Genomic DNA, 27,741 nt, shown 5'->3' with positions numbered 1-27,741 from the left:
CGGAGCTTGCATCCTAAAAGGCTATTTATTCAGCAGGTATTGGACACGCAACATACAGTAGCAGCAATACGGGGTTGTGTTTGGGCTTTAGGTTGACGAGGAGGAGGTCAAGCTTCAAACGACCCACATCACTCACATGGTCAGCTCCTGGATGGAAAGATAAAAAGAGATTCAAGGTTAAAAGGTGCTTTGCTGCCACCTTGTGGCATCTTGATGCAGAGGAATTATGCTGAAAGTGAAATCAGGAGTTTAATTTCGATAAAAGTAGTGCTTAACCATCACCTTGGAGCATCTTTATGGAATTAAAAACCTTTTGAGGTGCTTCAATGACTGCAGAAAGTTTGTACTCTGTTTCTCAGTGCTTAGCTTATACTGCCATCTAGCGGTAATCAGAGAAGTTACTGGGGAGAGACTCAACTTGACCTTCATTGTTTCACCTTCCTCTCGCTCTCTCTCTCTGTGACTCATTAATTTATTACCCATCTGCCATCCTCACCATGATCGCGTTCACGATGTCATTCTTGTTATGTTTCAGCGCACGCACTGCCTTGGCTCGAGACACGTTGGCCTGAGCCATCACCAGCTCGATGTCCCTCTGCTCCAGACCCCCGTTGTCCACCTGCAAAGACAGCATGTGGGTCGCCGTGGGTTCAAAAAGTGCCTTAAGCCACGCCCCCTTTCCCTCTATACCTCCTCTTCCTCCTCTTCGCTCTCCTCCTTGATGCTCAGGCTGGGTGGGACAGGGGGCGCCAAGGGAGTAGAGGTCACAGGCACCTTGAATTTCTCTGCAGCAGCTTTGTGAGCCTGTTGAGAAAGATCCTCAATCTGGCAGAGGGAGAGGAGAGGAATCAGAAATGATGCAATCATTGGAAATCCGCATCACAGATGAGACTTACCTTGGCCTCCCCAAATACAATATAAATATCCGACGCAGGGCTTTTGAACACATCTGGTCGGCTAATGACAAACAGGATACTCTTGGACTTCTTGATGGTTATTCTGGTCACACCGTGGACCGGCTTCAGACCCAATTTCGACATGGCCTACATGCAGAGCAGCGGAAGAAATTTCATAAGATAATGGCGTTTATATTTTTAAAGGAAATATTGCTTGTCTGACCTTGCGGGCCTTTTTCTCACTGCGGCTCTGTTTGGTTCTGTTCGGGCCTTCGTCTGCTGAGGAGAAGGACTGCAGGGGAAGCCAGTTGGTATTGTGAGACTATTTTAAGAAACGTGGCACCAAAACCAGCAAAATCTCCTTCGGATGTTAGCTTAAAACTACTCAACCAAAGTAATTAGCTGTAAAGTAGGGCAAGTTATATTTGCACAGAAGAATCAGTAGAGGCAAAAATAACATCCAGAATCACCTGCGGTTGAGGAGGTCTCACTGGCTCCTCCTCCAGCTCAAGGACCGAGCCCTCACTATCGGACTCGTTACAGGACACTAGAGAACCTGGACAAGCACACGCACAAAACACGCAAAGAGTAAATTTGGTGTATTTTTGTGAATCTTAATTTATTTTATTTTATTTTATTTTATTTTATTTTATTTTATTTTATTTTATTTTATTTTATTTTATTTTATTTTATTTTATTTTATTTTATTTTATTTTATTTTATTTTATTTTATTTTATTTTATTTTTTATTTTTTTATTTTTTGCCGGATGCACTTAGTTGAAATTGCTGGAGTAACTTATTCAAATTCTGCATTTTTAAATCATCATCCTCCAAAGGAGAACTGACCAATCACGACAAAAAAAAAAAATCTAGGTCAATGTTTCAAAAGCATAGAGAGTTTCACGGGTAAGGCGTCATTGGCAGGCAGCAATCAAGAAATCTTAATGCCTTACCTTATTATTTAAGCTCTCGAGAGCTTGTCTGATGTATAGTAAGACTACAAACAGAATGAGAAATATAATGGTGCAATCGAATGAAATGGAGGGGTGTTGGAAAAACTCAGCTGTTTTTGAAGTCTTCAGAAATTGCGTGGTTGCGCTTGACTGAATAGCCCCATTCTTTGTCGTTTAGCCGATGAGAAGCAAACGGGTTGCTTTCCTTTTGATCAGACGTGGCACTTCTTTCCGTGGATCCACTTGGGTTTGCCGCTGCTTTGACCACAGACTCTTGAACACATCTGGGGAGTCCGCAATCCTCCTCACTGTCTGTCCTTCTCCCCACTAAACTGGAATCTTAGTGGGAATACACTAAAAGGTCAAGATTTTGCGATGGGAGTGTAAAATATGTGATTCTTACCTTCGGACATGTTTGTGCTGCCTTGTTTGGTGGAATGGTGTGAAGAGATGGAAGATGATTCCTGGGTTGGCTTGGATACGGCAAAAGATGGTGAAGCAACGCTTGAGTCCGATTGAGTCGTCGGATGGGTGGCGCTTTTGTTATCGGGAGGAAATCGGCGGGAAAGTACTTGCTGGGAGGAATTTGTGGCGGCTGGAGAGGATGTGATGAGGGGAGGGAGTTGGTGAGTAGGTTGGGATTCTTGCACAGGTGTGGGAAGGTCACGTGGTGGCTCTTTGGAAGTTTGAAGGAGGGGGGAGGAAAATGAAGTGCATAGTGCGATAGCCTCCGGTGGGGGATTCTGGTCATGGTCGATGTTGTTGTCGTTAATGTCCACTCGGATTCTTCTCTCACCGCTTGTCGGCGGTCGGTATTCGAGCACTTCCCGTCTGTTGTCGAGCACTTCCTGTCTGTTGTCGAGAACTTCCTGTCTGTTGTCGAGCACTTCCTGTCTGTTGTTGAGCACTTCTGGTCCGTCGCCAAGCACTTCCTGTCTGTTGTTGAGCACTTCTGGTCTGTCGCCAAGCACTTCCTGTCTGTCATCAAGCACTTCCTGTCTGTTGCCAAGCACTTCCTGTCTGTCGCCAAGCACTTCCTGTCTGTTGTCGAGCACTTCCTGTCGGCCATCTTGTTCTTTATTGGTTTCTATTGGAGCTTTGAGGTTGATTGGAGTGTTGGTGTCACAGTTGCGACTCTTTTGAACCTGTGATCCGGTTTTGTCTTTCTTCTGTTGACACTGGACTGACGAAGTTTTCTTGTTTTTGCTCTTATTTGTAACCGAAAGGCCGTCAGACGCATTTGAGCTTGCGTCTTTGGAAGCAAGGGGAATTATTTCTTCATCAAGAACGTCAAGGCCGGAGTCCAAATTCGCGGTCACCTTCAAGGCCTTGTTTTGTTTCCGTCTTCGGCTTTTCTTACTGGCGCCAACTTTCTCTGTGCAAAGTGCTCCTTCCGTATCGTCTTGTGCAAAACTATCCAAGGTAGTCTGTGGAGAGGAGGGACTTTCTGTGATCTTTTTATCATTCTTTGCACATCTCTTCTTTAATTTCTTAGTATTTTCTTCTATCCCTGAGTTCAAACGATCACACAGCTGTCCCGTCAAGGCATCTTGAATCTTTGGTTCATCGGCAAGTTTGTCAGTCACAGAACTAGCATCCATGGCTTTTTGGCTTCTAGTTTCAGGCTCCATCCACTTCTCGTCTGATTCGGATTGCAAAACTTTTTTTGCACCTTCATCTGCATTCGATTTACATCTTGGGTGAAAGTAACCAAAGTAGCCGTCCAGTAAGGTTAGCGTTATGTTATGATCCGGGGTGATTGTCTGATCGTCTTGACTTCTTTTCAGATGCTGGCTTGCTGCAGGTTTGCCCACGTCGGCGTGCGATCCAGACGCGTCTTCCGCTACTTGTTTGTCCCCAAACGGCATCTCCTCAAGTGGAATATTAGAAACAGATTCTCTGACTTTGACACTCACACAATCGGGTCTGGCGTCTTCAGACAGAGCATTCAGTCCTTCGGGCATTCCTAATTGCAGGCAATCAAAAGTAGCGTCGTTATTATTGTTGGAATCCATCCATGTTACTTGTTCTGGTGTGTCTGCGTTATCATGATTTAAATTGCTGACATCGTCATTCAGGAATCTTCTTTCGCCTCCACCTGCTTCTGAGAGCTCCTCAATGGACTTCCAAGCAACCAAATTGGACACGGACGTCCCCTGGAGTTCATTCTCTTCTTCCCGATGGCTTTTTCCATCCATTCTGTTATCTTTCACTTCCAGAACATGACCAAAAGCATCACCATAGTTTTGATACGCTTCACTACTCACGTTGAGAGTCTCCGTCCTTGGTCCTCGTGAGTCACACACGAGTACGCTGTCAGCCTCAAAGTCATACTTCTTCCCGAGAGACAAGGAAAGCGACTCCCCTGCTCCCCAAACCTCAAATTCAGACACGGATCCAGAATGTAATTCTGTTTTATCAATACACCAAATCCCGACTTCAGGATCATTTCCCCGTCTGGTATCTGTTTCTGAGTTCTCCCTTTTGGGCGAGATGGCAAGAGGAGAGTGAGGCGATCCAGACGCTCCGAGTACCCTCTCGTCGGTACTTAGGTTCTCCTGACCGGAGTCACCGGGACAATGTTCAGGAGTCAGAGTCAGATTGTCCGCAAGGCCAAGAATAACTTCTGGAGATGTGGAGATTGGGATGTTACTGGGGTTGGGACTCGGGTCTTTAGGATTGGAGAGAGGAAGGACACCTTTGTTCAGGTCATTAGTAGCCGTGGTCAAGGAAGCCAAATCGGTGACTCTGCAATGGACAATCTCTCCTCTGCCATTTTCATTCTTCTTGTTCCGATCTTCTCGTTCAGCCTTATCAGAGGACCAATGCGATGATAAAATTCTCCTCGCCCCGCCATCCACATCGCTCCCCGACACATAACGACTCGGCTTAATAAGCAGTTTGTAAGAATCCCTTTCTGGAATGGAATCTTCTCTGGTTTCGTCGGGCTGTTTGGGACTGACGTCGTTCAGAAGTTCTTCATCTGTTGATTGGTTTTGAAGAACCAGGTTACCTGGGTTGGTCATTTCTGGTATCCCAAAAGACGTGGATTGGGGAGATGGCTCGTGTTTGGATTCCTGGAGAAACGTTGTACATTGTTTTGCCGAGATCTCATCTTTTGTTTGGTCTAATGGACCAGAACATTCTGCGTCTTCTGGAGGTTTGCGTTCTAGTTCATGGGTCTCGGCGGATTTCTCTGCAGAAAGACAAATTGTGTCTAGGCGATCCGTCATCGGACTTTGCCGGGTGGGAGAAGTTTCCGTTTGACCAGTGGCAGAATTCTGCTGCGGTTCTGATTGCTTCTCGGTAGAGTCGAGCGTTGGTTCTAACGACTGTGCGTGCCTCTCGGTGCTGTACAGGCGTTCGTCTTCCTCGCCGTTATAGGAAGCGGAATCTAATGAGTCATCCGTATCATCTTGGTAGCAGAAGAAGTCATCCAGACCGTCATTTATCGATGTCTCTGAGAGCGTATGAAGAAACGAGCCTGAGCTTTCCTCGTCGCCGGCGCTGGCGGCCTCCCTGACGTGCTCTCCCTCTTCATCATCCTGCTCTTCTTCATCTTCTTCCTCCTCGACGACTTTGACTTCCACGTTAGCTTCCTCAACCACCTCACGGCTGTCGTCCAAATCGTCGTCATCCTCTGCAATTTTTGGACCATTGACGGCGTAGTCGTCGTCTTCGTCATCGTCATCGTCGTCATCATCTTCAACATCCGCTTCCTCCTCTCCGGCCGCGTACGCGTCAACGTCCTCGCCTTCGTTTCTGTCCACGGCTACTTCGTTGTCATCCTCTGTCGGGAAAAGAGTGATTTCAAAGGAATCGGCTTTAAAGATGAGGCTGGTGTGAGGAGGAAATGGGATGAGGGAGACGGGGATCATCCTTTCTTCTTCTGACATATCCTCAGCGCAAGTTGCCGGAGAGAACATAAAAGAACCGGCGGAGCAAAGCTGAGCAAAGGCTTCGGAACTGAGAGAGTTACGGAGAAGGACAGGGGGGTCACGATTCGGGTTAGATGAAGATCGAGCAGGATTAACCGCCGCCGTTTCTTCTCGATCACTTTTGTCAGATGCGCTTGGGTCCAGTTTGAGAGGTGAATGCTCGCTAGCCCCCTCTAATGGACAGAGGGACCTTTCAGACTCTCCGCCATCCTCCTGGGAGTCACTGGTGTGGCCGCTACTGCTCCTCACCCAACAAGAACGACTTTCTCCAGCAATCCTGCTCTCATCTTCTTCAATTTGAGCCTCTTCCTCTTCAAGAATTGTTGTACCTGTTATCCCAAGCCGAGGATTGATGGTATCCTCGGGAAATTGGCCTACCTTCTCCCGTTCTGGACTAATTTTATCCTCGCCAACTTCATCTCCAATCTCGGATAAAGAGCCAACGAAGCAAGCGCGGGCCTCCTGTGCGTCTTCTGCGAGCAGAGGGTTGGGGGAAGTAGAGGGCGAGGCCGAGGATGCATAGGAGGAGGTCCAGCTTCCACCCTCAGCTGTCATATAAGAGCCAGAAGGGGAGGTCACTGGGGAGCAGAGGTCATCGCTGTCTGAGGGTAAGCCCGGTGACGGGGAGAAAGCGGGAGAGCCGGGATAGGAATGATGTTTAAGATGTGAGGAGCGTGACGCCATCTTGATGGGAGTGGAAGGGGCGGTGTAGTACAAGTCGGGGTCCAGGGACGAGGGCACGCCCACTCGGAGCGGGTCTACCGAATAAGTCGGCTCGGAAAAGGAGAGAGTCACAGGACAGGCCTGCTCGTGGACGGACTGGGAAGGCACTTCAACACTAGCAAAGCTTTGATCCTCTTTTTTGATCATCAAATGCTCATTTGTGAATTCAGGCTCCAAACACGAGGAATGTAATGCGAGACTCTTGGCTGGGGGCGGAGCCTGTTCTGTTTGTTTATCTTCTTTGTCTGGCTTTTTCATTTTGCACTCTTCATTGCGCGTTTCCATTTGGGTCTTATTTACTTTTGGCTCAGCTTCCGAAAAGCTTTTGCTAACTGATGACGGGCTAGCTTGATCGCGGCGGCTATGAGACCGTGCCCCTTTCAGGATCTCTGACGGTTTAAGGAGGGTCTCCTGACCCATCACCACTCGAGTGTCCATGGTCTGTGCGTCTGGATAATCACTCTCCACCTCGGAACCGGTCAGAACCTAGGGCGATACACGCATATTAATATCATATCATTATCATAAGAAGAATATATCTCACAAGCCTAACACGGACTTTGATTCTCTCCATTTTAACAGGGACAAGGCGGCCACAAGGTCCATGACCGCCTAACTTTACGGATAATCTCGGCAGGTTGTTCTGCCGATGGTCAGACCCTTCAGGTTGAGGTCTTGGAGTCCCACTGGAGTTTGATGTCGCATGAAATAGTCGGGGTCCAAACGGGGATGTGTGTGACGGTAGAAGCTTCTGAGGGGTGCTTGGAGAAGGGCTTGAACCGCTTTCGGAAGGAGAAGAGCCACAGTCGCTGGGCGTGGACGCTGTGGATGGGTGTCTGCTTTTGCCTGGAAAGTATCAAAATCAATTGACATGCTTAAAAGCTTTGCTTCGTAACAATCTTTGTCAAGAAGATTCAACTGGAGTGAGTCTCTCTCCGTGACACAGAAGGAACAGAGGCTTCATTTTAACTAGGCCGTTGCCACCGTGACCTCAATCCGCATGCTGATTGGCCATTTTGACACACAAGTGGCACAGTTCCGTGCCAGCCACCGACACACACACACACACACACACACACACATGCGTCACCCTGCCGCTTATCACTGTCACCGTGTTTCCTCACTATCGCTCGTAGCTGTAGCGAGTGCAAGCATCAGCGCTTAGCATCTCCGCTTGATCTCCACCCCAACAATAAGCTCTGAAGTGTGTTTGTGTTTGAGCTGAGTCATGCCTTGACCCTGCTAAGCATAATCACAACTCCGTTAACACAGGACAATGAATGCTTACTAAAAGGAAACGAGGTAACTGTAGCCTAAATGTTAGCTAGCTAGCGTATCTCAGCAGCAGTTTCTTAAATAGCTGTATGCTGCTCCTTTGGGGGAAGGCAGTGAAACAATAAGTGGAGCAGAATCACTGAGGCTGCAGCGCTTCCTCGACGGGCCTGAGGGGAGTTAGCTAGTGCTCTGACGAAGAATAGAAAAAACAACAACAATTGACTTTCATTCTTTAACACAGCCACCACTTGTCACTCTGTGGCCACCCTCTGGGCCACTTCCACAACCATTTTGACATGGATATAGTCTTCTTAGACCCCTTGGTACCCTTCTACAATTGTTTATTTTATATTATTAATAATAATGATCATAATAATGATCATAATGATGGTAATAATAATAGTAATAATAATAAATAATAGTAGTAGTAGTTCAATTGGTCTAAAAGGAAACTAAAAATAAATTGTTCCAGTAAAGCACAACATCAAAATATAACAATATTTATTTAGACCTGCCTGTATTATGAGTGAGTTCCTAATATGTGCATTTTATTTAATCAAACCCTGATTGTGGCTGGTATGATAAACAATGACTTCTAAGTTACAGAGAGAGATATAAGAATGCCACCCCTAAGTGAGGCGGTGCCACCCTGGCCACCCCAGATTTTTTTCTGGCTACGCCCCTGGGTGTAACTATTGTCAACAGTTTGTCAACCTTCCATAACATCACAAAGTTTTAACATCCAGCAGCCAAGCCTGTTCTTGCCATTGTGCACATTTGATTTCTGCCATGCTGCTGTGTCATGATCCAGCTAAAGTACTCAGGGAGGGAAGGGCGGAGCCATAGCTCATCGGACAGTTCCCAAAACTGCATACTGCATGAGGATGAAACTGCATGCGCATGAAGACATGGCGCAGAGGATGAGGCGGTGCACCGAGGCCAGGGTTCCGGAAGGGGCCCCCCCAAAAAACATCATTTCTGCAAGTCACGGGGTTAAGGGCGGGGGAGTTTCTAACCGTAACTATCATCCGGTTTAGTGATGCCAAGCAAGTGCATCACGGAATAAGAGCTCTTATTAGCAAATAGTCAACATTGTATTTTTATACCCGATCACAGCCTCCTGGTGTATTGAAAAGCCCCAGAGGTCCTACCTGGTCCAGGGAGTCCGGTATCATCCTCTCCCAGCCCCGGATGCTCGTTGACGGATCTGTGAGCGCTCTCCCCCGGCATGCTTGTCTCGTGGCTGCCTCTCTTTGGCTCTGACGCAACACTAAAAGCCAGAAGAGACAAGGTGAACAAGGGGAGGAGGGATGGCGATGGAGGAAGAGGAGGAGGAGGGGGGAGCGGAGTACTTAGCGACCCGCTTCTTCCTTGCAGCACATGTTTGTGGATGTCTGATTTTTTTTTTTTTGATGCTGCTTTGGTGTGTTAAACTCAAACTAACCGTCTAGTATCCGCCTGTTTATATGCATGTGGAATCCGCAGTCGCATGTGCAATTCTTCCTCTCCTCCCTCCCTCCCTCCCTCTCTATCCGCTTCTCTGCCAGCCAAGCTCTGACTGGATCTTGGGGAGATGATGTCAGCAGATTTTCATGCATCCCTCTCAGTGCTGCCCTCAACTGCAAGGAAAGATATTGCAAAAACAAGACAACCAAGTGGAATCTAAAAGAAGAGGAAAGAGAAACTCACAAGGAGCCAACTAAATGTGTCCAATTACATCCTTTCTGCCTCGTGCAAGGATCGTATCCCTAATGAGCCCCCCTCAGGCCAGTGAGAGCATCTGTTCAACCCCCCCCCTTACAGTATCTGCCTCCTCCTTTTCATATTTTGGCAGATAAGTGAATGCATAGGCGCTAATGGAAAGAGAAAGACATAGGAGGCTGCAAAGCTCAGCCGCATGATCAGCAAGGGCAGTTTCTATGGCAACCCAAAACTTCCCACGGCACTGTTAAGTGTTACGGAGCAGAGCAGAAGTCATGACGAACATACAAATGGGTCTAATGGCTAGTTTAAATTGAGTGAATTGCATAATCCTTCCTGACATGACTAGAGTGTCCAAATAATGATTTTTTTGGGGGGGGGGCTTTGGACTCCAACGTGAAGCAGTGTCCGCACGACAGCAGAAGTAATTAACAATAAAACATTTTTTAATTCCATCACATGATGACTCAAACACATTGATAAATTATTACCATCAATTGAATGCTTTCATAGATCACATCTTAGCTAAATGTTCTGTATTCCTTACAGATGCTGCAACTCGGAGCTGAGAACAAGTGAAGACCTTGCTGCTGGTTTTTCTGACTCCGGAACTCTTGCTCAGCATCTCCATGGAAACAGGGAAAGCCCCCAAACACGTTGCCACGGGAACAACAGTCAATCTATATATGATATTTAGTTGGGTTTGTTTTCGGTGCACACACACTCCTCTGCAATGCTGCACTCTTTAATGTATGTGTGTGTTTGTTTACTGCATTCCCCGGTGTTCCGTTTGTGAGGGAAAGCTTCTGATTGAGCCGAGTTTGCAATTGTGATCGAGGTGAGCCGGTTCACTTGGCCATGTCCTCGGCTACAGCCTTGCCCATCTTGTCCTTTAAATAGGACAACTTCTGATGCTCCGTCTTCAGCTCCAACCACTCGTAATAAGGAACCTGAAACAGGAACGCGCATTTCGATATTTTGCCGAGCTGCCAGATTGGTTGGACAAAGGAAAAGTGTGATGATTATCATAGAACCAGAACTTGTAGCAATCAAGGTGAAAAACAATCATGAATGAAAATCACAGCAGAGCTCCCCCTGCTGGTTTGCCAGCGCGTCACCAAAGTTAATAGTGAGCAGATCAGTTGTAGAAATTTCAAAATCATAAAAAAAACAATTAAAAAAACGGCGGCTCCTGCGCATTGAAAACAATTTCAATTTTTTAGATTCAGTGTCCTAAAATATAATAATTGAGAGACACGGGTTAATTATTTAAACTTTTCTTACGTCAACTAAGATGAAGCCGGCAAGTTGCAAGTGTCGCTTCATCATGATGAAGCGCCCCAGAAGGTCTTTACTCTTGGAGCCAAAGTTGGGGAAATCCCACGCCAGAAAAGCCATCCTTCAACACAACACCGGGAAGCACAACAACTTTAGCAAAGAAAGACATGGACACAAAAATACTATTTTCCCTAACTCACCGCCGTGCCCCTTCAGGTAACGCCTGCTTCCCGCCACCGTTCGGAAGATGAGGAGCTCTCAGCTGGGATAAGTCGATGGGCTTGTTGTCACTATCCACGACCACTTCACCCTCTGAAGAGTGGAAAGAGATTCGCAGTGGTCTTATAAACTAGTCACGCCTTCTGTGTGACCACAATCGGCCGCCTTACCAATAGTCCATCCATACACAGTGCTGACGCCCGTGCGAAGCATCTCCGGCCTGTTCACCAAAATATCCAAAGTCTCTCTCAGGTTGCTCTGCAGTGGGGAGAGTGTGGAGGTACTGGCCGGGACAGGCGGAACGTCCGTGCGGGATGAGGATAATTCAGGATGCTCCAGGTGCAGCGTGGCGGCGACATGGAGCAGTTTTAGTCGGTAGTTCTCCACTCGAACCGGACTGGCATCTGCGGTGGGGTGAGGGCAAATACGATCGATATGTTTCGGGACTACTCGCGCTGGAGACGTGTTTCTCACTTGACAACTTGGCGACGTGTTCCGGCTGGATGAGCGGGCTGAGATAGTGAGGCTTGGCCTGCTGGAGCACGCACAGGGACCATGCGACATCCGTCCGAAGAAAAGGCTCCATGTCCGAGAGGGAGCTCTCCAGCACGGGATGAACCTGAACGCAACACATACAAACAGTATTAGTAAATATTTGAGGGTAGAAACAGTTACAAATGGATTTTATTACTTTCTGGCTCACACACACACACACACACACACACACACACAAGTTGCTGCCGCACTTTAAAAACCTGTGATGAGGTGGTAGCATCATCTTACTTTTGCATAGAACTCGTCTCCTTTGCTCGGCTGAAAGTTCAGTCTGGCAAACGTCATGAGCATGTTACACAGCTGCAGAGTGCTGTATTTGTCACTGTGCTCCACATAGTGCTGGGGAACAAAAACAAAGGTTAAAAAAATAAAAGAAATCATCTGAACAAGACAGCAAGAAGGACTGACCTCGGCAAAGGCCTCAAAGAGCGGGATGTGGAGCCATTTGAGGAAGCCCATTGATTTTGCAAAGCGCATAATGTCGCCGGAGGTCAGTACAGACACTCTCGGCAGCAACTCGGATGCCATTCGCTGAAACACTTGCGATTGGTGGAAACTCAGCTTACCTGGAGAAGCACAATGATGAAAGAAGCACCAACTTTTAAAATGTAATCAAACTAAAACTAAAAGTACTGATGTGAGAGCAGACATAAAAAGTGTTACTACCAAACGCAAAGGCCATATGGAGTATAAGCGGAGTGGTGAACTCTGCCGACGGTTTCTGCAGGAGATGGTAGGACAGCGCCCTGAGGAGGGGCACGGATCTGCGGCCCAGCACAGCTAAAGACACGGACACTTTGAGAATTTCTTCAGCTGAAAAGACTTCGACGAGCTCCAAAGCCTTCGAGAAGGGAAAAAAAAAAAAAGCTGAGTATAATTTACTGAACTGCGCAGTGTGTACATTTTCAGACTTGCCACTAGGAGGCAGCATAATACAGTCATGGCAATCTAAAAAGAATACAAATGACACATTTAATAATATAGACCTCAACGTACCTTGTCTTCCAGTCTGTCCATTAGGACAGGCGACAGGTGTTGTCCTTTGGAAATGAGCGCACAGACAGTTTTGGCATCGGAGATTTCCGTCCAGCGCAGTTCCAGCTGTTTTAGCGCTGCCGTCACAATGGCTACGTCCTGCGGCGCCTTTCTGCCGCTCCCCCACTCAGCCAGGAAGGCCAACTGTTTGTAGCTGAATCGGCGGATTCGCCACAAGACCTCCGTTTGTATAGAAGCCAACACCGGATCTGTGCCAGGGCCGCCCATCACCCAAAGAGCCCGCAAGATGGACACAAGACTGCCGTTCCACACAGTTGATATCTGGAAGATACAGAAATGGGTCAGTCGTCCTCTCGGTTTTGACATCTGGCAGATTCCTCACCTGCCGAGTTATAGTGTCCATGATGTCCCGCAGCCTCGGGTCCTTGGTATGCAGTTGGTGAGTATTAGCCTGCGTCTTCTGCATCATCCTCGTCCACGCCAACAGAGTAGAAGCTGCTTGATTACCATTTCCTCCATGTTGTTCCCAGGCAACGAGGATCTCCTCGGGCACCGCAGCCTTTTCCAGAATCTCATCCAGCTGGGTGCGAGTCGGCATGCTTAAATACACCACGTCTTTTCTCAGCACCCGCCTCTCGCATAGCGACCTCTCCATAGTCCACGGCCGACAACGATTCCTCTGCACGTGAGCCAGGCCGGTGACTGATGGAGGCAGGCGAGCGGATGAGGTTCGAGAGGAGGCCCCGCATAGCAGAGGGACATATCTGCCCAAGAAACGAGTGGCCATTGGGCTCCGGAGGTGAGGCCACAGCAGAAAGAGGAGAATATAATCTCAGTTATCAGCAGCCAAGTCCACCATTCCACATTTGTCCTAAAATGACATTGGACAACATAGTGAGTCTTACACACAGACGATGACTTTGTGTTATGTTATGACCACATGCGATGTAACAAAGTGGACAAAACAGGAAAGCTCATTTTTTTTAAATCAGTAAATGATTTCAGAACTTCACCTTTTACGAACCCCTTATTTCTACACAGGTTAATATTACATAAGTACAGCGTGTGAGTACTATCGTCACCTCTCACACAAGTCATGAGTCTCTATTTTGCTACTAGCCTAACAAGTCAACTAGTAAGCGCAATTGACAAGTAGTACCGAGAGACAGGACGTGCGTGCAAAGGCAGCGGTGATCTAGCTATCGAGAAAAGTGAAATAATGACCTTGTCGCGGAGACGAAAGAGGACTCAATCAGTAGTTTCTTCTCCTCTCACGGGTCTCTTTGCAAAAGGAAGTAGCCCGGCATGTATCGCAGCACCAATGATTGTCATAAACAACGCACAACACAAATTGTATTATATACTTAATGGAACTGGAGCTTCACATGGAGATTCATGATGCAGACGCCGGTCGCAGGAAAATTACGTCAGAGGCCATACGGACCGGATTTACGTCACATCCGGATAATCCCGTTTGAATTTTCTCGTACATGTTATTTTAGTAATTTATTGTCAAATGTTTTCAATATGGAATTTAAAAATTAAAGTTTAGAAAATATACAAATAACGCACGTGTACATCATATAATTGTTGTTGAATACGTTAATCAGGATATATTGAGTACTAACTATTCAGCTTGTAATATATAGTAAGAAATGAATAAATAATACATTGAGTGTACAACCAGATACAATTGCCCTTCCTAATCCTGCTTTAAAGTCTTAAAATAATCGTGTAATTTGTTTTTCACATTACTACTTATCAGAAAAATGTCTAAATTAGAATATTTTACGATTATAATAATAGTTTTTGGTGCATATTTGACACGTGACGGTACAAATAAGACGCATTATAACCCAATTTTGACATAGCAAATAAAAAAGTGCATCACTCACCTCTTCATCAAACGTTTGACAAGATATCAAGTCATTTACCTGATGAAAAACTTTTCGATCCGCATTTGGAAACAACTCGGGTGAATAAACGATGTAATAAAATTTCACGCTGTTCCCTAATTGACCGCCAGGGGCGGGCTTTTCTAAGTGCTCAAAATGTGTGCAGATGGGAGGTGCTGAAAAAAATGACAAATGACAATTGTTGGTGGATGTAGCCTTCTTTTCTTCAAAGCATTGGTTTTTGAAAACAGTTTAAATCTTTGATATAAAAATCTGTACAGCAGCAAAAAAAACAAAACCACCCCAAACAGTGGTGATGACCTTTCAACTCAAAACGGGACAGAATCCAAGTACAAATCTTAAAAGTTCTTGACATGTACATAAAATCCAATATACTTTCACTCACAGAAAAAATAAACACACCCTGCTTCAGGCTTCAACGTACCATCCGTATCGGTAAGATAAACAAAAGTCCTTTGGTAGTTCACAGCAAGGAATTTTCTTTTTTAAATATTAATCAACGTCACGTCCTGAGGCTTGCTGAGTTAAACGTTGCATAACCCAAATCATGACTTGAAAACTGCTTTGCCTACATTGACCCTTCTGCACTAAGAGGCACTTAACAGTAACTTATCAGCCTGCATAGTTGAATTAAAACTCCTGAAAAAAAAATTGCATATTTACGCTGCCCAAGGTTAGCTTATACTAATCCGAAAATATAATTAAAAGTCACAATGGGAGGTCAAAAAAAGGCCCTTATGAACTAAAAGTCACTCATCCTAGTTGACTTCCAAGTAGGTACTTGTGAGCTGGGAAATGAACAATGAGCGTAGTCATAAAAAAAAAAAAAAAAAATTGTAGTTGAGCAAAACTGGCATAAAGTATCATTTCACAATGCCACTTGGGGTCACATCATAAGAGAGCATGACACTCCCATCACAAAAACAGAAACTGGTTATGTAAATCAATGTGATTGCAGTGAATTAAGATCAAGAGTCAAACCTGCTGCTGAGTGAAGTCTAAAGGTTAGCTATTTGGAAAACAAAACAGGAACACAAACGTATTTTCCTCCTGAGCTGAAATGTAGGAGAGGTGACAATTAAACAGGATCATTATTGAAGTAGTTGGTAGGTATTACTGCAGCATTATTAATCTAGGAATGAGACACAAAGTGCTAGAAATGCTTTTCGTCACACGCATTCAGTCCGTCTAGTCCGCTTTACCTTGTTTGAGTTGAGGTAGCAATGGGATGTGCAGAACACAAAGGAGACCTATATGTGCAAATCCGACTTCCACCATCACGCTTTTCATACGTTTCCATCTCTGCCTCATTTCTTCCTCTTGTGTTTCATTTAGGCTCAGGCGATCGGAGTGTTCCGTAGGCCTTCTCTCAGCTTCTCATCACCATCTTCTCCATTGTGGTCAAGCTCAACCGACAAACGGGCCAATTCCCGGTCTCTGGAATCCTCGTCCGAGCCCTCGGGTTCTTCGTCGGGGTAAATAACGAGGAAACTGGCGGCCAGGAAGGCGAGGAAGGAACTGCCGGAAGCCACCATGGGAACGACTCGCACGCTGCCGACGGCTTCGACGACTGCTCCCAGCGCCGATGCCACCAGAATCTGGCTGATGTAAACCTGGAAAGATACAAAAAAATGAGACATCCATCCATTTTCCATCAAAGATGAAATAAGGATGCTGACTCACTTGGCATGATAAGATTGCACAATCAATGCCAAAACCTCTTCTTGTGTTGGCCGGGCTGTGGTGGATGAACTGAGAAAAGCAAAAAAAAAAAAGCAGAGAATCTAACATAAATACAAATTTGTTTTTTTCTCCAATTTTTAATGCCAAGAAATTCAATTTTGACAAATCCGTACCTCTTTAATTTCATGATATTGTCCAAGTAAGGCATAAGGACAGTAGGACATGCTCATGGAGATGATGCCCATGCTGCTGATCATCACCATGGCGACGTACACATTAGGAAAGAGAGCCATCACCGCGGTTCCTAAAAGGGTAGAAAGGCAAAATTGTAAACATGACATACGTAGCTGCTGTCGGTTTTGTCCCGCATCCTTTACCTGCTGCAAAACACAAAGTGCCCATAATGTAGATGACCTTGATGCTCAGGTCAAAGTTATCCAGGTACTTCTGAAGGACGGCTGGTGTGAAAATAGAACACACGTGGGAGAAAAGGGTTATTATTGGAGCATTACGGCAGTCCATTTTGGAGAAATTGAGTCTTCGTACCTGAGCAGAGAGCTGCAGTTGCCGCATTGACCACCAGCCCCCAACACCCCATCTGGACCCCGCTGTTATAATTCTGAAACTCTGTGGTATTGGCCGGTGCCTAGAAAAACAATATTATAAAGAGATGAATTGAGGAAAATCTTTACAAGTGTTTCAAATAGACTGATGATTTGAGTGCCACATTCCCAAACGCATTACATTGAATTAGTGCGCTTGTGTATTTTTTATTTTTTTTTTAACAAGCCAATCTCATCTTAAAGTATCCTTTTTCATTCATGCAAAATAAAATTGTATTTAAAATGTTAAAATAAATTTTAAATAAAAATATTGAACATTTTAAATAAAAGAACTTTTTTTTAAAAATGGAATTATATTTTGCATAAATTTTTAAATACAAATTTAATATTTTATAATGGATTGGGAAAATATAGTGACATCACTTTATTAAATTGGTTTTCTACAACAACAAAGGAAGGTGTGGGTGTACGTGTGTACCTTGGGGTCACCATTGAAGATGACTTGTCCCATGAAATCTGTGTAGAAGATGGCTTGCGCTATGTAGGAAAACCATGTGACCAGGTGACAGACACACAACCTCCACAGCGGCTTTGGCATCTGCACAGTGTAAAAAGCAGAAGAGACCGTGACATCGTCATTTCAAATAAAGAAATACTGCAATGGTCCTTCACCTTCAGCATGGACAACCAGAGCAGTCGTACGGTGGTGCCCCTGCTGGGTCCGTCATCGCTGCTGGAGCCTTCTGAAGACAAACTGTTTTCGGATAACTGAAACTCCCGCCTGTAGGCGTGCAGCTGCAGGTCACTCAGATCATTCAGGCTGCGGGACGTGGCGATGGGCACGGGGCTTGAGGTGGTTGCCCGTCGGAGTCGCTGACGCTGGCATCTCACTCGCCCGTAATAGGAAAATGTGAAGGAAGGCTGAAGAAACAGGGACAACTAATTTGGAACCACAGGCTTTTTTTTTTTGCTTTGGCACTCACAATTCTTCACGGGAGACATTCGGGAATGCGTTTTACTTGTCGGTAGAAGGTATGTTTGTGCGGCCGTGGGGAAGCGGTGGCGCTGAGGAGTCGAGTACCGGCTTTGTTGCAGGGGTGGTTTCTGTTGGCGTTGCAGTTCTCGGCGGGGGACAAGCCAGTGTTGACGGCGGAAACCCCGTTAGCTTGCTTGGTCTGCTTCACAAAAAACATCAAATACAAAAATAAAAGTCTTACAGCTCTTTGGGAAAAATAATCATCTAATAGAAGCTGTACTTTACCTTTGGTTTCAGATGTGGGCCTTCAGAGGCAGGACTAACTTCATGAGGACCATTCAACAGGCCATTAACTTCAGATAAGGCAGAATCTCCACATTCCACAACTCCATCTGTAAATTTGGGCGGTTCCCCGGGACTCAATGACCCAATATTCTGGTTTGAAGGCTTGAAGCAGTCTTCCAGCCCTACCTGGATTTCAGGTAAAGCCTGCTGTACCTCTGGTAGGAAAAGTTGGAGGTCAAGGTCAGGATCCAGCTTGATTTTGGTGTCTGGCATGGCTAAGACTGAGTCGCTTTTACTCCGCATTCGCTCCATGACCAGAAAGTCCATTTCCTTGGCCTCGTGTTCCGATTTCTGGTTCTCTCGGCAAGGAGGGTCCTCTTCTACGATAGCTTCAAGAAGCAGCGGCGTCTGACTAACAAGTCGGAAAGACGACTGACTGGTGGAATCTCTTCTCGCCGCGTTGTTGAGATACTGAGTTGGCACAAACTGCTTCTCCGGGATGCTGAACATGTGCAGGATGACGGAGACGATGAAGATGATGGCAGCGAAAAGGAAAAGCACTTGTTGCTGGGACTTGAAGGCTTGGCCCAGAGCTGTGCCGGTCCAGTCGAGACCGCCTAGCATGTAGCCCAAAGCACCGCCAAGACCTGTAGCGACACGCAAATTAGTACAATAATCCAAAAATATTTTTGATACTTCTTTTAAAATCTAAAATTGTCTAAATGATTGAAATTTCAGCTTCTCAACAGGTATGATCCAATTTTTATGATTTATTTGTATTATTTTTATTATTATCATCATCATTATTATTATTTATGTATTAGTCTTGTTTTTGAATAAACATGCTCTTCCAAAAAATCTGATTAATTAATCGACAAAATAATTAATGGATTATTGAAATAATCCAAACTGAGGGATGGGTCCTTCGGAAACATGTTCCCACACACGGGAAGACGTGGGAATGGTTACCTGCTGAGAAGGCGTGGATATTTAGCGCCATATCTTGCTCCTCCGTGTCGGCAACATCGAGTAGGTACGCTCTGATGGGTCCGTCGCACGCATCGGCGCAAAAGTCCAGCACCACCACTCCCAAAATGGTGAGGACGATGCCCATGGGCTGGCTACTTGGGCTATCGCCGATGGAAAGGCCTGAAACGCAATGTCCTTTGGTGAACTCTCATTCTTTTTAACAATAACCTCTTGACCTCACCGATTAACGATCCGTTCAGGAACAAGGCCATGCCGAGCAGCACGCCGACACACAACGCCAGTATGAATGGCCTCCTCCGGCCCCATCGCAGCGTACAGCGGTCGCTGGCCGAGCCCATCACAGGTGTGAGGATGAGACCGAGGACAGGACTGAGGAACCAAGTGAGACTGTAATATTGCTCAGGCAAACCTAGGACACACAAACAAACACACATATTCACACACACACACAATAGAATCAATTCATTCGAAAGAAATTTTCGACTCAAGGAGAGGTCACGGGACACTCAACGGTTCCCTTTGACAAAAGAACCTTCTAACTTTAGTCTCCAGCACAGTCGAGAGTTGTGATCGTTTGTAAAATGATTCACTGCCATGAATTGGTTCTTTATGAGGCAGCTTTGTGCTGCCCGTTTTGGAACGAATGCTCTTAAATGACAGCATTCATATTTTTCTCATGCATTGACGTTGTGTCTCTTAGTTTCGAGTTAGCTTGCGCTAACCGATGACTATTATTATTAAAGCACACAACTTACCAACCACAATAAGACTTCCAGGTGAACTTGTGACCTGCACACATTTGGTTAGTTTGAAGTACACGCATTCATGTTGGTCGGCCTTCATAACAACGGCTGAGATTTTTCCATCCCTTGTAGAGAAGTAGAGCTTTGTTTTCGTCTCCATTGGATTCCGAGCCAGTCAGCTGGCCGGTTCTCACGGGAAGAACATGTTACCCACGCCGCCTTCCTCTGCTGAGGTTTTCAATACCCTCTTAAGTCAACACAATTGCGGCTACAGTTGCAAAGCATGCAAGGGAGGGGGGGGGGGGGGAGTTAGTATACATTCAGCAGTTTAGGAAAATTAGATTTTTTTTTTTAAATAGGTGAGGATTTAGACTTTAGATGGAAAAGTGACAAAATATGTTCCGCTTTTCTGTGAGTCAATTCAAATGTTTTTATTGCGTAAAAAAACAAGTTCAAAGTTCATCTCGCCAAAATACATATTGTCGGACAACATATCGGAAAGCAAATTTCCTGCCGTTGGATTGTTTTAAAACGTATATCAGAAGGCGATTAAAGAAAATGGCGCGTAGTACTTGACTGCAACCAGCAGAGGTGCTATTGCTCTCAAACGAAGCCATTGTGACATCGCCGACGCAAAGTTGTGATAGAGAAAAAAAATATTTCTGACCTGTTTGTCTGTTTGCAAATGCATTTTTAGCACTGGGAAATCGTATAACCAAACCGGCAAATAACACAACTGGTAGAAAAACACAACAAAACTAACCGCATCTGCATTTTCAAGCGATTGGGAAACAGCGCAGCAAAGCGGGACGCTTCGAAAATGCAAATACCTCCAGAAGGCCCTGAATAGGCTCGTAAAGCTAATCTTTCTCTCAATATCGCAAACGCGGAGAAAGACGGTGAAGCTGAAATGTGCTGCGCTGGACATTCTTGACATACCAGGAAAACATGCCTTTGTTCCGTTTGCCATTGACATTGCTGAGAGCTATTGGCGGCCGGGCACGCGGGTTACGTGACACTATGCTGCAACGCGTCCCAAATGCCGACCCGCTTCCCAAAAAACTGTTTGCCCGTTCCCGTCGCAGGGAATTTGAAGATGGGCATTGCTAAAAAGCAGCGAGTGCAATAAAAGGTTTACGCTTGGTGAAATGGAAAAGCGAGGCTTTGCCGTTTTATGACTTTAACTAAGTTAGCGGGGCAAACAGAGGATTTGAAGCTAAAGTAAATACAGTAAGGGCCGTTAGAGTGTTTACTTAAGAACCTTATAATGAGAGTTCGGCTTTTGTAACAGTTGAAAACGGCAACATAAGGAAACTCTCGCACTGGCTTGTTCTGTTCTGTTAAGTGTTTGTTTTCCATGAGGGAATATCATCCATCAACTCGATCATGTTAATATTTGACTCTCAAATCTTAAATCATTAAACTAGTTTATTGTTGTTAGCAATAAAATTGCCAGAAAACTCATTCAAATAGCTTAACAAGTGCGGTACGGTAGATGATCTTTATCACTGCTGAAATGTTTTCTTACCTATCTGAAGCAAAACAGGTGTGACCAAGGCAGTTTCCATAGCGTAGCAGAATTCTCGACCAAACATCACGGCTCCGTGCATGACCCAGCGGTGGAGGGGGATCTGCTGCATGCCTCGCCCCGATGCTTCCTCTGCATCCTCCGGCTCACTTTCGTTGCCGTCTTCCGTCGGCCTCCTCTTCTTGTCGAGCTCGGAGGGGGACAGTTCTCCCATTGCTGCTTTTGCTACGTGCTTCTTTGTCGAGTTAAATTGCGGTTGTTATTCTAAAATCGAGAGAGGTCACTAGCTGAAATATCCCTCAATATATATAAATATAAAAATAAAATTAAAATAAAACAAATTTATATTTTATATATATATTAAAATATTGAATTTAAATGTATATATTATATACATATATATATAAAATCTTTATTATATATTATATATTTAAAAAATAAATATTTTGCTTCTTTGCATTACCTCCACCACTTACCTACAAATGGCTGATGAGGAAAATCCCATCCTGTCCATCCCGTTTTCTGAAGGTTTGATCACGTAACTCAGCAGGGAAGCGGCAATGTTCCTCAGTATGATAAAAAACCTGAAAGCTGGGTAAAGGTTTGGAGTTACACTAACTGCAGTAACAGCGGCAGCATGGGGTAGTGGAAGCTTTTGGATTGTGCAAGATTTGTCAGCAGAGCGTGTCCAGGCAGAAGCAAAGGCTGCTCGGGGTCAAAATGCATGCGGGTTCCTCGATAAATACGGCAACCTGCAGAGAAACAGGGCAAAAACAGGATTGCATCGACTACCTGTATTGATTTGAACTCATCCTCCACATGCAGAACGTTTTTTTTTTTTGTAAGCGCACTGACACGTGATGTGTTTAAGGCGAGATTGCAAATCAAATTTATCTGGACTAACAATCAACCTTCAGGCAAATAAAAGGGAGAAGATAGAATAGCATTTGTAAAGAACCCGAGCTGATCTGGAGCCTCCACGTTACAGTATATCATGTTTTGATCACCACTACACTCACGTGTGACTGCTCAATGATGCAGTTAATAAACAGAAGAAAAGTGAATTCATGCAACGCCGGCATCATAATATAGTTTATCCCAAGATAACCACGCAAGTATGCCCCCCCCCCCCCCCCCGAGGAGCTTTGAACATTGGGATGAGAAGCAATTTGATGATGCGAAGATCTTCTGATGAAGCAACATTTGTCATCAGTAGTGTCAACAATTCAGAAGGCTATGGAAAAATATATCTTAACACAATAATAATTTGAATGGATTTGGAACTAAAGCTCAAGATTAAGCCTCACTTTATGTGGTGTGGATTTTAATCTACCGTCATCACTTTTTCTGCTTATTCAACGTTTGATGCAAATGCTTTGAGAAAACTTCACAGGAATTGGACTTTATGCCAAAAATGATGACACCACGTCTGACTCACCAAACTTTGATGATGAACTCCGGCAAAATGATGAGCAATCAACATAAATCAACTTGGCTTTGTCAGCATCCAAACAGATGCAACCTTTTTTTAAAGAATCATACATTCACGTGAAAAGAACAATATCTACGTAGATAGCACCTCCTAAATGAATGTTACCCCCACCTTGGAATGAATGGTATTAGTGGAAATTGTTGAGCCAGTCGGGACATGTTTTTAGTAGGCTGTCTTTACTTTTCATTTAACACGAGCAGTTGTCAGGTAGAGCAAAAATAATCTATACGTCAAATCCGGCTGCACTGAACGATTTGATGGCTAGAAACGCTAACCTGTGGTTAAACGGTAACTCAAGTAATCGGACTTTTGGAAATGAATCACGATGCACAAACTATACCTGAGGGATGTTATTCCATAAACACAGCGGTTGTTCGTCGCGAATTGTCTTGGATACCGCGGACAGCGAAGCGCTCAGTTTGGGCTAGCGGGCTTGGCTAACCTTTGGCAGCTAAAGCAGGAGGTTTTAACGCTTCACTTGCAACTACAGTACGGCCCCCTCAATCTCACCGGTTTCCACAGTAACAAAGAGAGGCGTGGCTAGAAAAGCGAGCGAGTTGCGTCATCATACGTTTTATTGCCGGAAGATGACGACATAATAAAAATCAACGAATTAAATGTATATCAATCATTACTATTTGGGCCATTGAAAATGTATTTAATTAAAAAAATGGTGTAATATAAAAATAGAATCACGTATAGTGTTTTAAATATATGCGGTTAAACCAATGATGCTATCTTAATTAGTGGCCGAGATCTAAAACACACCCATATGTAAATTATTTCTCATGCTAAATTCATTTGAGCAAATATATAGTTAGGTTTTTTTTTTTTTTTTTTTTATGAATTATCAATTTGATCAATATTACATGTTGATACTGTATTAATTTTTGTTGAGATCATGTTCATGTTAATATTGCAATATTTTACGATTTGTAGTCCATCATTTTTTCCGAGATAAGACGTCAAATCGTATTAATTTATTCACTTGGGTTAGGTTCAACGTTTGCTTCATTCATTTCTGACTTCTCAAAGAAGCCCAGTGTGTCAGATTTGGGTATTTTAACCCTCATCCCTGTCCAAAACGGTAAAACATCATTGGAATCAAAAAAAGTCCACATCAAAGTGCTGTTTAATGCTGAATGGAGCCTTTATGTGGCGTTTATGACAGGTAGTTTGTTAAAAGTGTTGCACCAAACAATATATCAAAAGCTCTACAGAATGTTTCTCCCAGCAATGCTGCCCTCTGCTGTACAAAAAGCATCATTGTTCCTTGGCGCTGTCTTGAACTCTTCTGAGGTAATCCAAGCCATAAAATTATTTATCCAAACAGTGACAGGTGTAGTCTGTCTCATTTTAAAATTCCTGTATTTCCTCCCTCTTTCTCATTCCCATCGAGCTCCTTTGTTAATGGCAACATTTGATTTGTGACCATTAAAGTCCTCCGCTTTGCTTCCTTCTGCAACGTAAAATGTCAAGCCAGAAGCGAATCCTTATCATCTCAATGATGAATTGTATTCGTTTTATCAATTCTGTTCAATGATGTCCAATATGCTAGCTGTCCCACAGTTGATGCTGTAAATTCCTCATGTGATTTACAATTTGTGAATCCCCTCAGTGCCTTTCAGTGGTGAAGGGGGAATGGTGCTCATCATGATCACATTATTAGGGACGGCGGTGGCGGCCTCCCCTCCTGAGGCCTTGGAGCTGTGCTGCATGCTGATGATATCACCGCTGCTTTGCTCGGCCTCGGCACGGCGGAAAATATTCCTCATCGTCGCCTGCGCAGGAAAGTAAAACTCAGTTATAACTAAATTACTCTATAAAGACTGCTTTAATTTTGGGGGGAATCCTGTCCTGGGGTGTGCAAAATTATGCAAGCACATTATTTCCATCTTTAATTTTTTTACTTTCCATCTCATATTGATAATGATAAAAAAAAGGTTTCAAATCCATATACCTGGAAGTTGTTTGTCACAAAGCAGTAGACCACGGGATCCATGCAACTATTCAGACTGCTGAGTGTGACGGTCAAATGGTAGACGATGGCTTGGTGAGGCATATCGGGGTAGAAATGCACCACCACCTACGTGACAGACACACAATTCAATATCTGTTGGACTTTTGAAATCGATAAGAGCGTGCCAGCTCTACCTGTCGTACGTGGAATGGTGTGAAGCAGAGGGTGAAGATGATCAGCACCGTGGTCAGCAGCTGGATGGCCCTCCTTCGTGTCTTCCTGCACGGATACGACACAATCTACTGACGTTTTATGTGAACAAAATGGAGGCAGAATTTGAATTGTACCTGCTTTGCTGCATCAGGCGTTGATCGGCAAGCGCCCATACGATCCGCAAGGTGAACACAACGATGACGACGAGGGGGAGAAAGAACTCGGTGAAGGTGAGGAAGAGGAGCTTGGAGAAGAAGCAGCCTGTATGTTGGAAGGCCGTGGACAGGAAGGAGTAAGTGACCACGATGGCGAAAAGCCACACGCAGACACACACGCATTTAGCCACGCCGCAGTTGCGCCACCGACGGGATGCTTCAACCTGCAAGGACAGGACAGTTACTGCTTTTATTAAGCAGATCATTAGAATAAATCGGATTCTTAAACAATTCAGATCAATTATCACCTCACAAATGCCGGTTTAATATATTGTACAGTGACGTACTAGGCCTAAGTGTTCAAACATGACACCAATTTTTTGTTGCTTAAAAGTCTATTCATTGCATTAGTTAACATATTTTTTTTAATCAGAGATGGCTATAAGTGTCCCTAAATTTAATTTTTAATGCTGATCTAAACAAAACAAACAAATGTTTAATTTTATTTTTTTACACATCAGGTTTTTGAGATATTTTCTTTTTTTTGTGTGATTTACTATTATGGTGTTTCAGAAAAAGATCCACTTAACTAACCTTTACTTGTCTCTGATTTAAAAAAAAAAAAAAAAAAAATCTGGACCAGTGTTATTGTAAGCCACGATCATTTTGACATTTGGTTATTGTGAGCACAAAAAAAAAGATGAAATGTTTTACCTGGAATTCGATTTTTGATACCGAAAAATCCTTTCAGAAGAAGCAATTAAAGCTCAATTAAGAAAACAAAAAATGTCATTTTTATTATCATATATTTAACATTTCAGGGGAATTCTTTCCCCCAACTACGGCTTTTGTCGGCAAACTCACCTGCACTATGGCGAGGTATCGGTCCACACATATGCAGGTGAGGAAAAGGATGCTGCAGTACATGTTGACAAAGTAGCTGAAGACGTGCAAGTAGGAGCAGGTGAGGCAAGCCCCTCCGCTGTAGTAAAGCAGGATGCGTGTCGGCAGGGAGAGGTTGACCAACAGGTCAGTCACGGCCAAATTGATGGTGAAGATCACCGAGGAGCTTTTTTGCTTGGTGCGGAAACAGAACACATAAAGAGCCAACGTGTTGAGCACCATGCCCACCTGAAATTGGAGACGCTCTCATCAACAATACAATCAGCAAACATGCTAATTCAGAAATTACATTTACATACCAGGAAAATGAGGAAGTTTATGACCATGAGCGCGATCCAAAGTCCATAGAAGTCCTTGTAAAGGCCTTCGTCCAAATGAGCTATTTTCTGAAGATAGGCTTCCATGCCACTTGTGTTGCTGACACTGGATATGTCCGAGTGGCTGACAAGGGAAGTGTTGCTAACAGTCCAGGCTGGCGTGCTGTTTGCACTCACGGTGATCATGACGGACATGGATGCTGATGATGGCAGCAGAATGCAAATTTAACAGTACATAGGTTAAAGAATACATGCAGACAGTGTGATTTTTTTTTTCTTACATTTATCGAGGGTCTAATTTCGAAATCTGCTTAACGAATGGATCGTGCAGAATATATTTATTGTGAACATGAGATATAATAGCTGTGCTGGTGGTGACCAAAAAAATGATAATAATAATAATAAACAAAAATAAATAAATACAATAAATAAATAGGAGGGCACTTTAAAAAAAAAAAAAAAAAAAGCTAACTAAATGTAAACACTTGCCTAATTAAACATAAATTGAAACTACTACTATGTCTGGCACAATCTCAGCTGTTTATGCTGGCATGACTACAACAACAACCAAAATAATGAAACCACATCTTCAGTTTATTTACGCTATCTATTTATAATGTTATTTATTGCCACAGCGCAAAGGGAATATAAATACAATTTATTCATTCTCATCAAGATAAACTTTTTTGATATGAGCTTATATATCCAACATGTCTCAATTTGTGTTTACACTGCCTGCGTATTTTAATAGTTGTCTGCTTTTAGTGGATTTAAAAAAAAAATTCTTATCCATCTATCATCCGTCTAGCCAATTTATGTGGATATATTCCCTGCTCCGCAAAACTAAAAGGATTACACGCATTTTTCTTTCGAAGCAACCTAATGTGCCAGCTGAAGAAAAAAAATGCAACAATGACATTTACTTCTTGTCTAAATTGAATTTTTTCATCTCTACCGGGCTGTGTACTCCTTCATTGTAAAAAGGAGAAACAATGTTCAGCGAGCAATAACAACCATAAGTAATACATCATGGCGACCTTTACCTATTGCACAGTATAAAAAAAAGTGGCCACCTACAAGACATTATTTTTGCAGCCATCCTAAGCAGCTCCACTATTTGTTAAGATCTACAATGTTTTTCCACAGCCAGTGAAAAATTTGCTAATTTACTTTTTTTTTTTTGGTGATCCCACCACAGTTTAACCATTAGACACACTCTCTGAGTCAATATATTCTCTTTTTTTTACAAACATACTTGTGTGGTCGCCCTAATGGACTCTCTACATTTATTAAGTACATATTTCTAACCAATACATCAATGCATACTGTCAGCATCTTGCTGTATATATAATACATCAAATATAGAGCTGATGCAACGACTGCAAAGAGTCTCGGCGAGGAGTCCGGAGGGATTCAGAGGCACATCGCAAATAAATTCTAGCAGCGTGGGAGTCTCTATAAGCTTGTGAGGACTATAGCAAA

At 44.0% G+C, this 27,741-nt stretch overlaps 4 protein-coding genes across 7 annotated transcripts; all 4 read right to left on the bottom strand.

The window, feature by feature from the left end:
• Window positions 1-6: 6 nt before the first annotated feature.
• nacad (NAC alpha domain containing) lies at window positions 7-9,300 on the bottom strand. The gene is made up of 10 exons (XM_061287996.1): window positions 8,938-9,300; window positions 7,071-7,357; window positions 2,254-6,997; window positions 1,962-2,189; window positions 1,367-1,452; window positions 1,120-1,188; window positions 897-1,043; window positions 691-825; window positions 497-619; window positions 7-147 (listed from the first exon to the last, which is right to left on the bottom strand). The coding sequence occupies exons 1-10, from the start codon at window positions 9,014-9,016 to the stop codon at window positions 133-135; spliced, it is 5,913 nt and encodes a 1,970-aa protein (XP_061143980.1). The 5' UTR covers window positions 9,017-9,300; the 3' UTR covers window positions 7-132.
• A 612-nt stretch (window positions 9,301-9,912) lies between these two features.
• tbrg4 (transforming growth factor beta regulator 4) lies at window positions 9,913-13,981 on the bottom strand. Of its 2 annotated transcripts, none has more exons than XM_061287998.1 (11): window positions 13,900-13,981; window positions 12,918-13,406; window positions 12,536-12,856; window positions 12,206-12,380; window positions 11,948-12,105; window positions 11,768-11,878; window positions 11,459-11,603; window positions 11,155-11,388; window positions 10,966-11,077; window positions 10,772-10,886; window positions 9,913-10,437 (listed from the first exon to the last, which is right to left on the bottom strand). In XM_061287998.1, exons 2-11 carry the CDS (start codon window positions 13,320-13,322, stop codon window positions 10,336-10,338), a joined length of 1,878 nt encoding a protein of 625 aa, XP_061143982.1. In that variant the 5' UTR covers window positions 13,323-13,406; window positions 13,900-13,981; the 3' UTR covers window positions 9,913-10,335. The 2 variants fall into 2 exon arrangements, with proteins under 2 accessions (XP_061143982.1, XP_061143981.1); XM_061287997.1 differs by having other exon boundaries at window positions 13,760-13,968.
• Window positions 13,982-14,629: 648 nt separating this feature from the next.
• Window positions 14,630-23,217, bottom strand: slc45a4b (solute carrier family 45 member 4b). 3 transcript variants are annotated; one of them, XM_061289609.1, is made up of 14 exons: window positions 23,052-23,217; window positions 21,696-21,971; window positions 21,220-21,483; window positions 19,169-19,357; window positions 18,928-19,107; window positions 17,959-18,605; window positions 17,717-17,875; window positions 17,370-17,636; window positions 17,176-17,295; window positions 16,681-16,780; window positions 16,512-16,592; window positions 16,308-16,438; window positions 16,135-16,203; window positions 14,630-16,064 (listed from the first exon to the last, which is right to left on the bottom strand). In XM_061289609.1, exons 3-14 carry the CDS (start codon window positions 21,431-21,433, stop codon window positions 15,789-15,791), a joined length of 2,433 nt encoding a protein of 810 aa, XP_061145593.1. In that variant the 5' UTR covers window positions 21,434-21,483; window positions 21,696-21,971; window positions 23,052-23,217; the 3' UTR covers window positions 14,630-15,788. The 3 variants fall into 3 exon arrangements, with proteins under 3 accessions (XP_061145593.1, XP_061145595.1, XP_061145594.1); XM_061289611.1 differs by having other exon boundaries at window positions 17,370-17,618; XM_061289610.1 differs by having other exon boundaries at window positions 17,717-17,872.
• A 690-nt stretch (window positions 23,218-23,907) lies between these two features.
• Window positions 23,908-26,463, bottom strand: gpr20 (G protein-coupled receptor 20). The gene is made up of 6 exons (XM_061289664.1): window positions 26,242-26,463; window positions 25,904-26,170; window positions 25,019-25,263; window positions 24,866-24,950; window positions 24,672-24,797; window positions 23,908-24,492 (listed from the first exon to the last, which is right to left on the bottom strand). The coding sequence occupies exons 1-6, from the start codon at window positions 26,452-26,454 to the stop codon at window positions 24,307-24,309; spliced, it is 1,122 nt and encodes a 373-aa protein (XP_061145648.1). The 5' UTR covers window positions 26,455-26,463; the 3' UTR covers window positions 23,908-24,306.
• Between the last annotated feature and the right edge of the window lie 1,278 nt (window positions 26,464-27,741).

Source organism: Syngnathus typhle, linkage group LG10 (assembly GCF_033458585.1).
Source record: "Syngnathus typhle isolate RoL2023-S1 ecotype Sweden linkage group LG10, RoL_Styp_1.0, whole genome shotgun sequence".
Lineage (NCBI taxonomy): Eukaryota > Metazoa > Chordata > Actinopteri > Syngnathiformes > Syngnathidae > Syngnathus > Syngnathus typhle.
The sequence above is the reverse complement of the archived record's forward strand: the minus strand, read 5'-3'. Positions and strand labels throughout refer to the sequence as shown.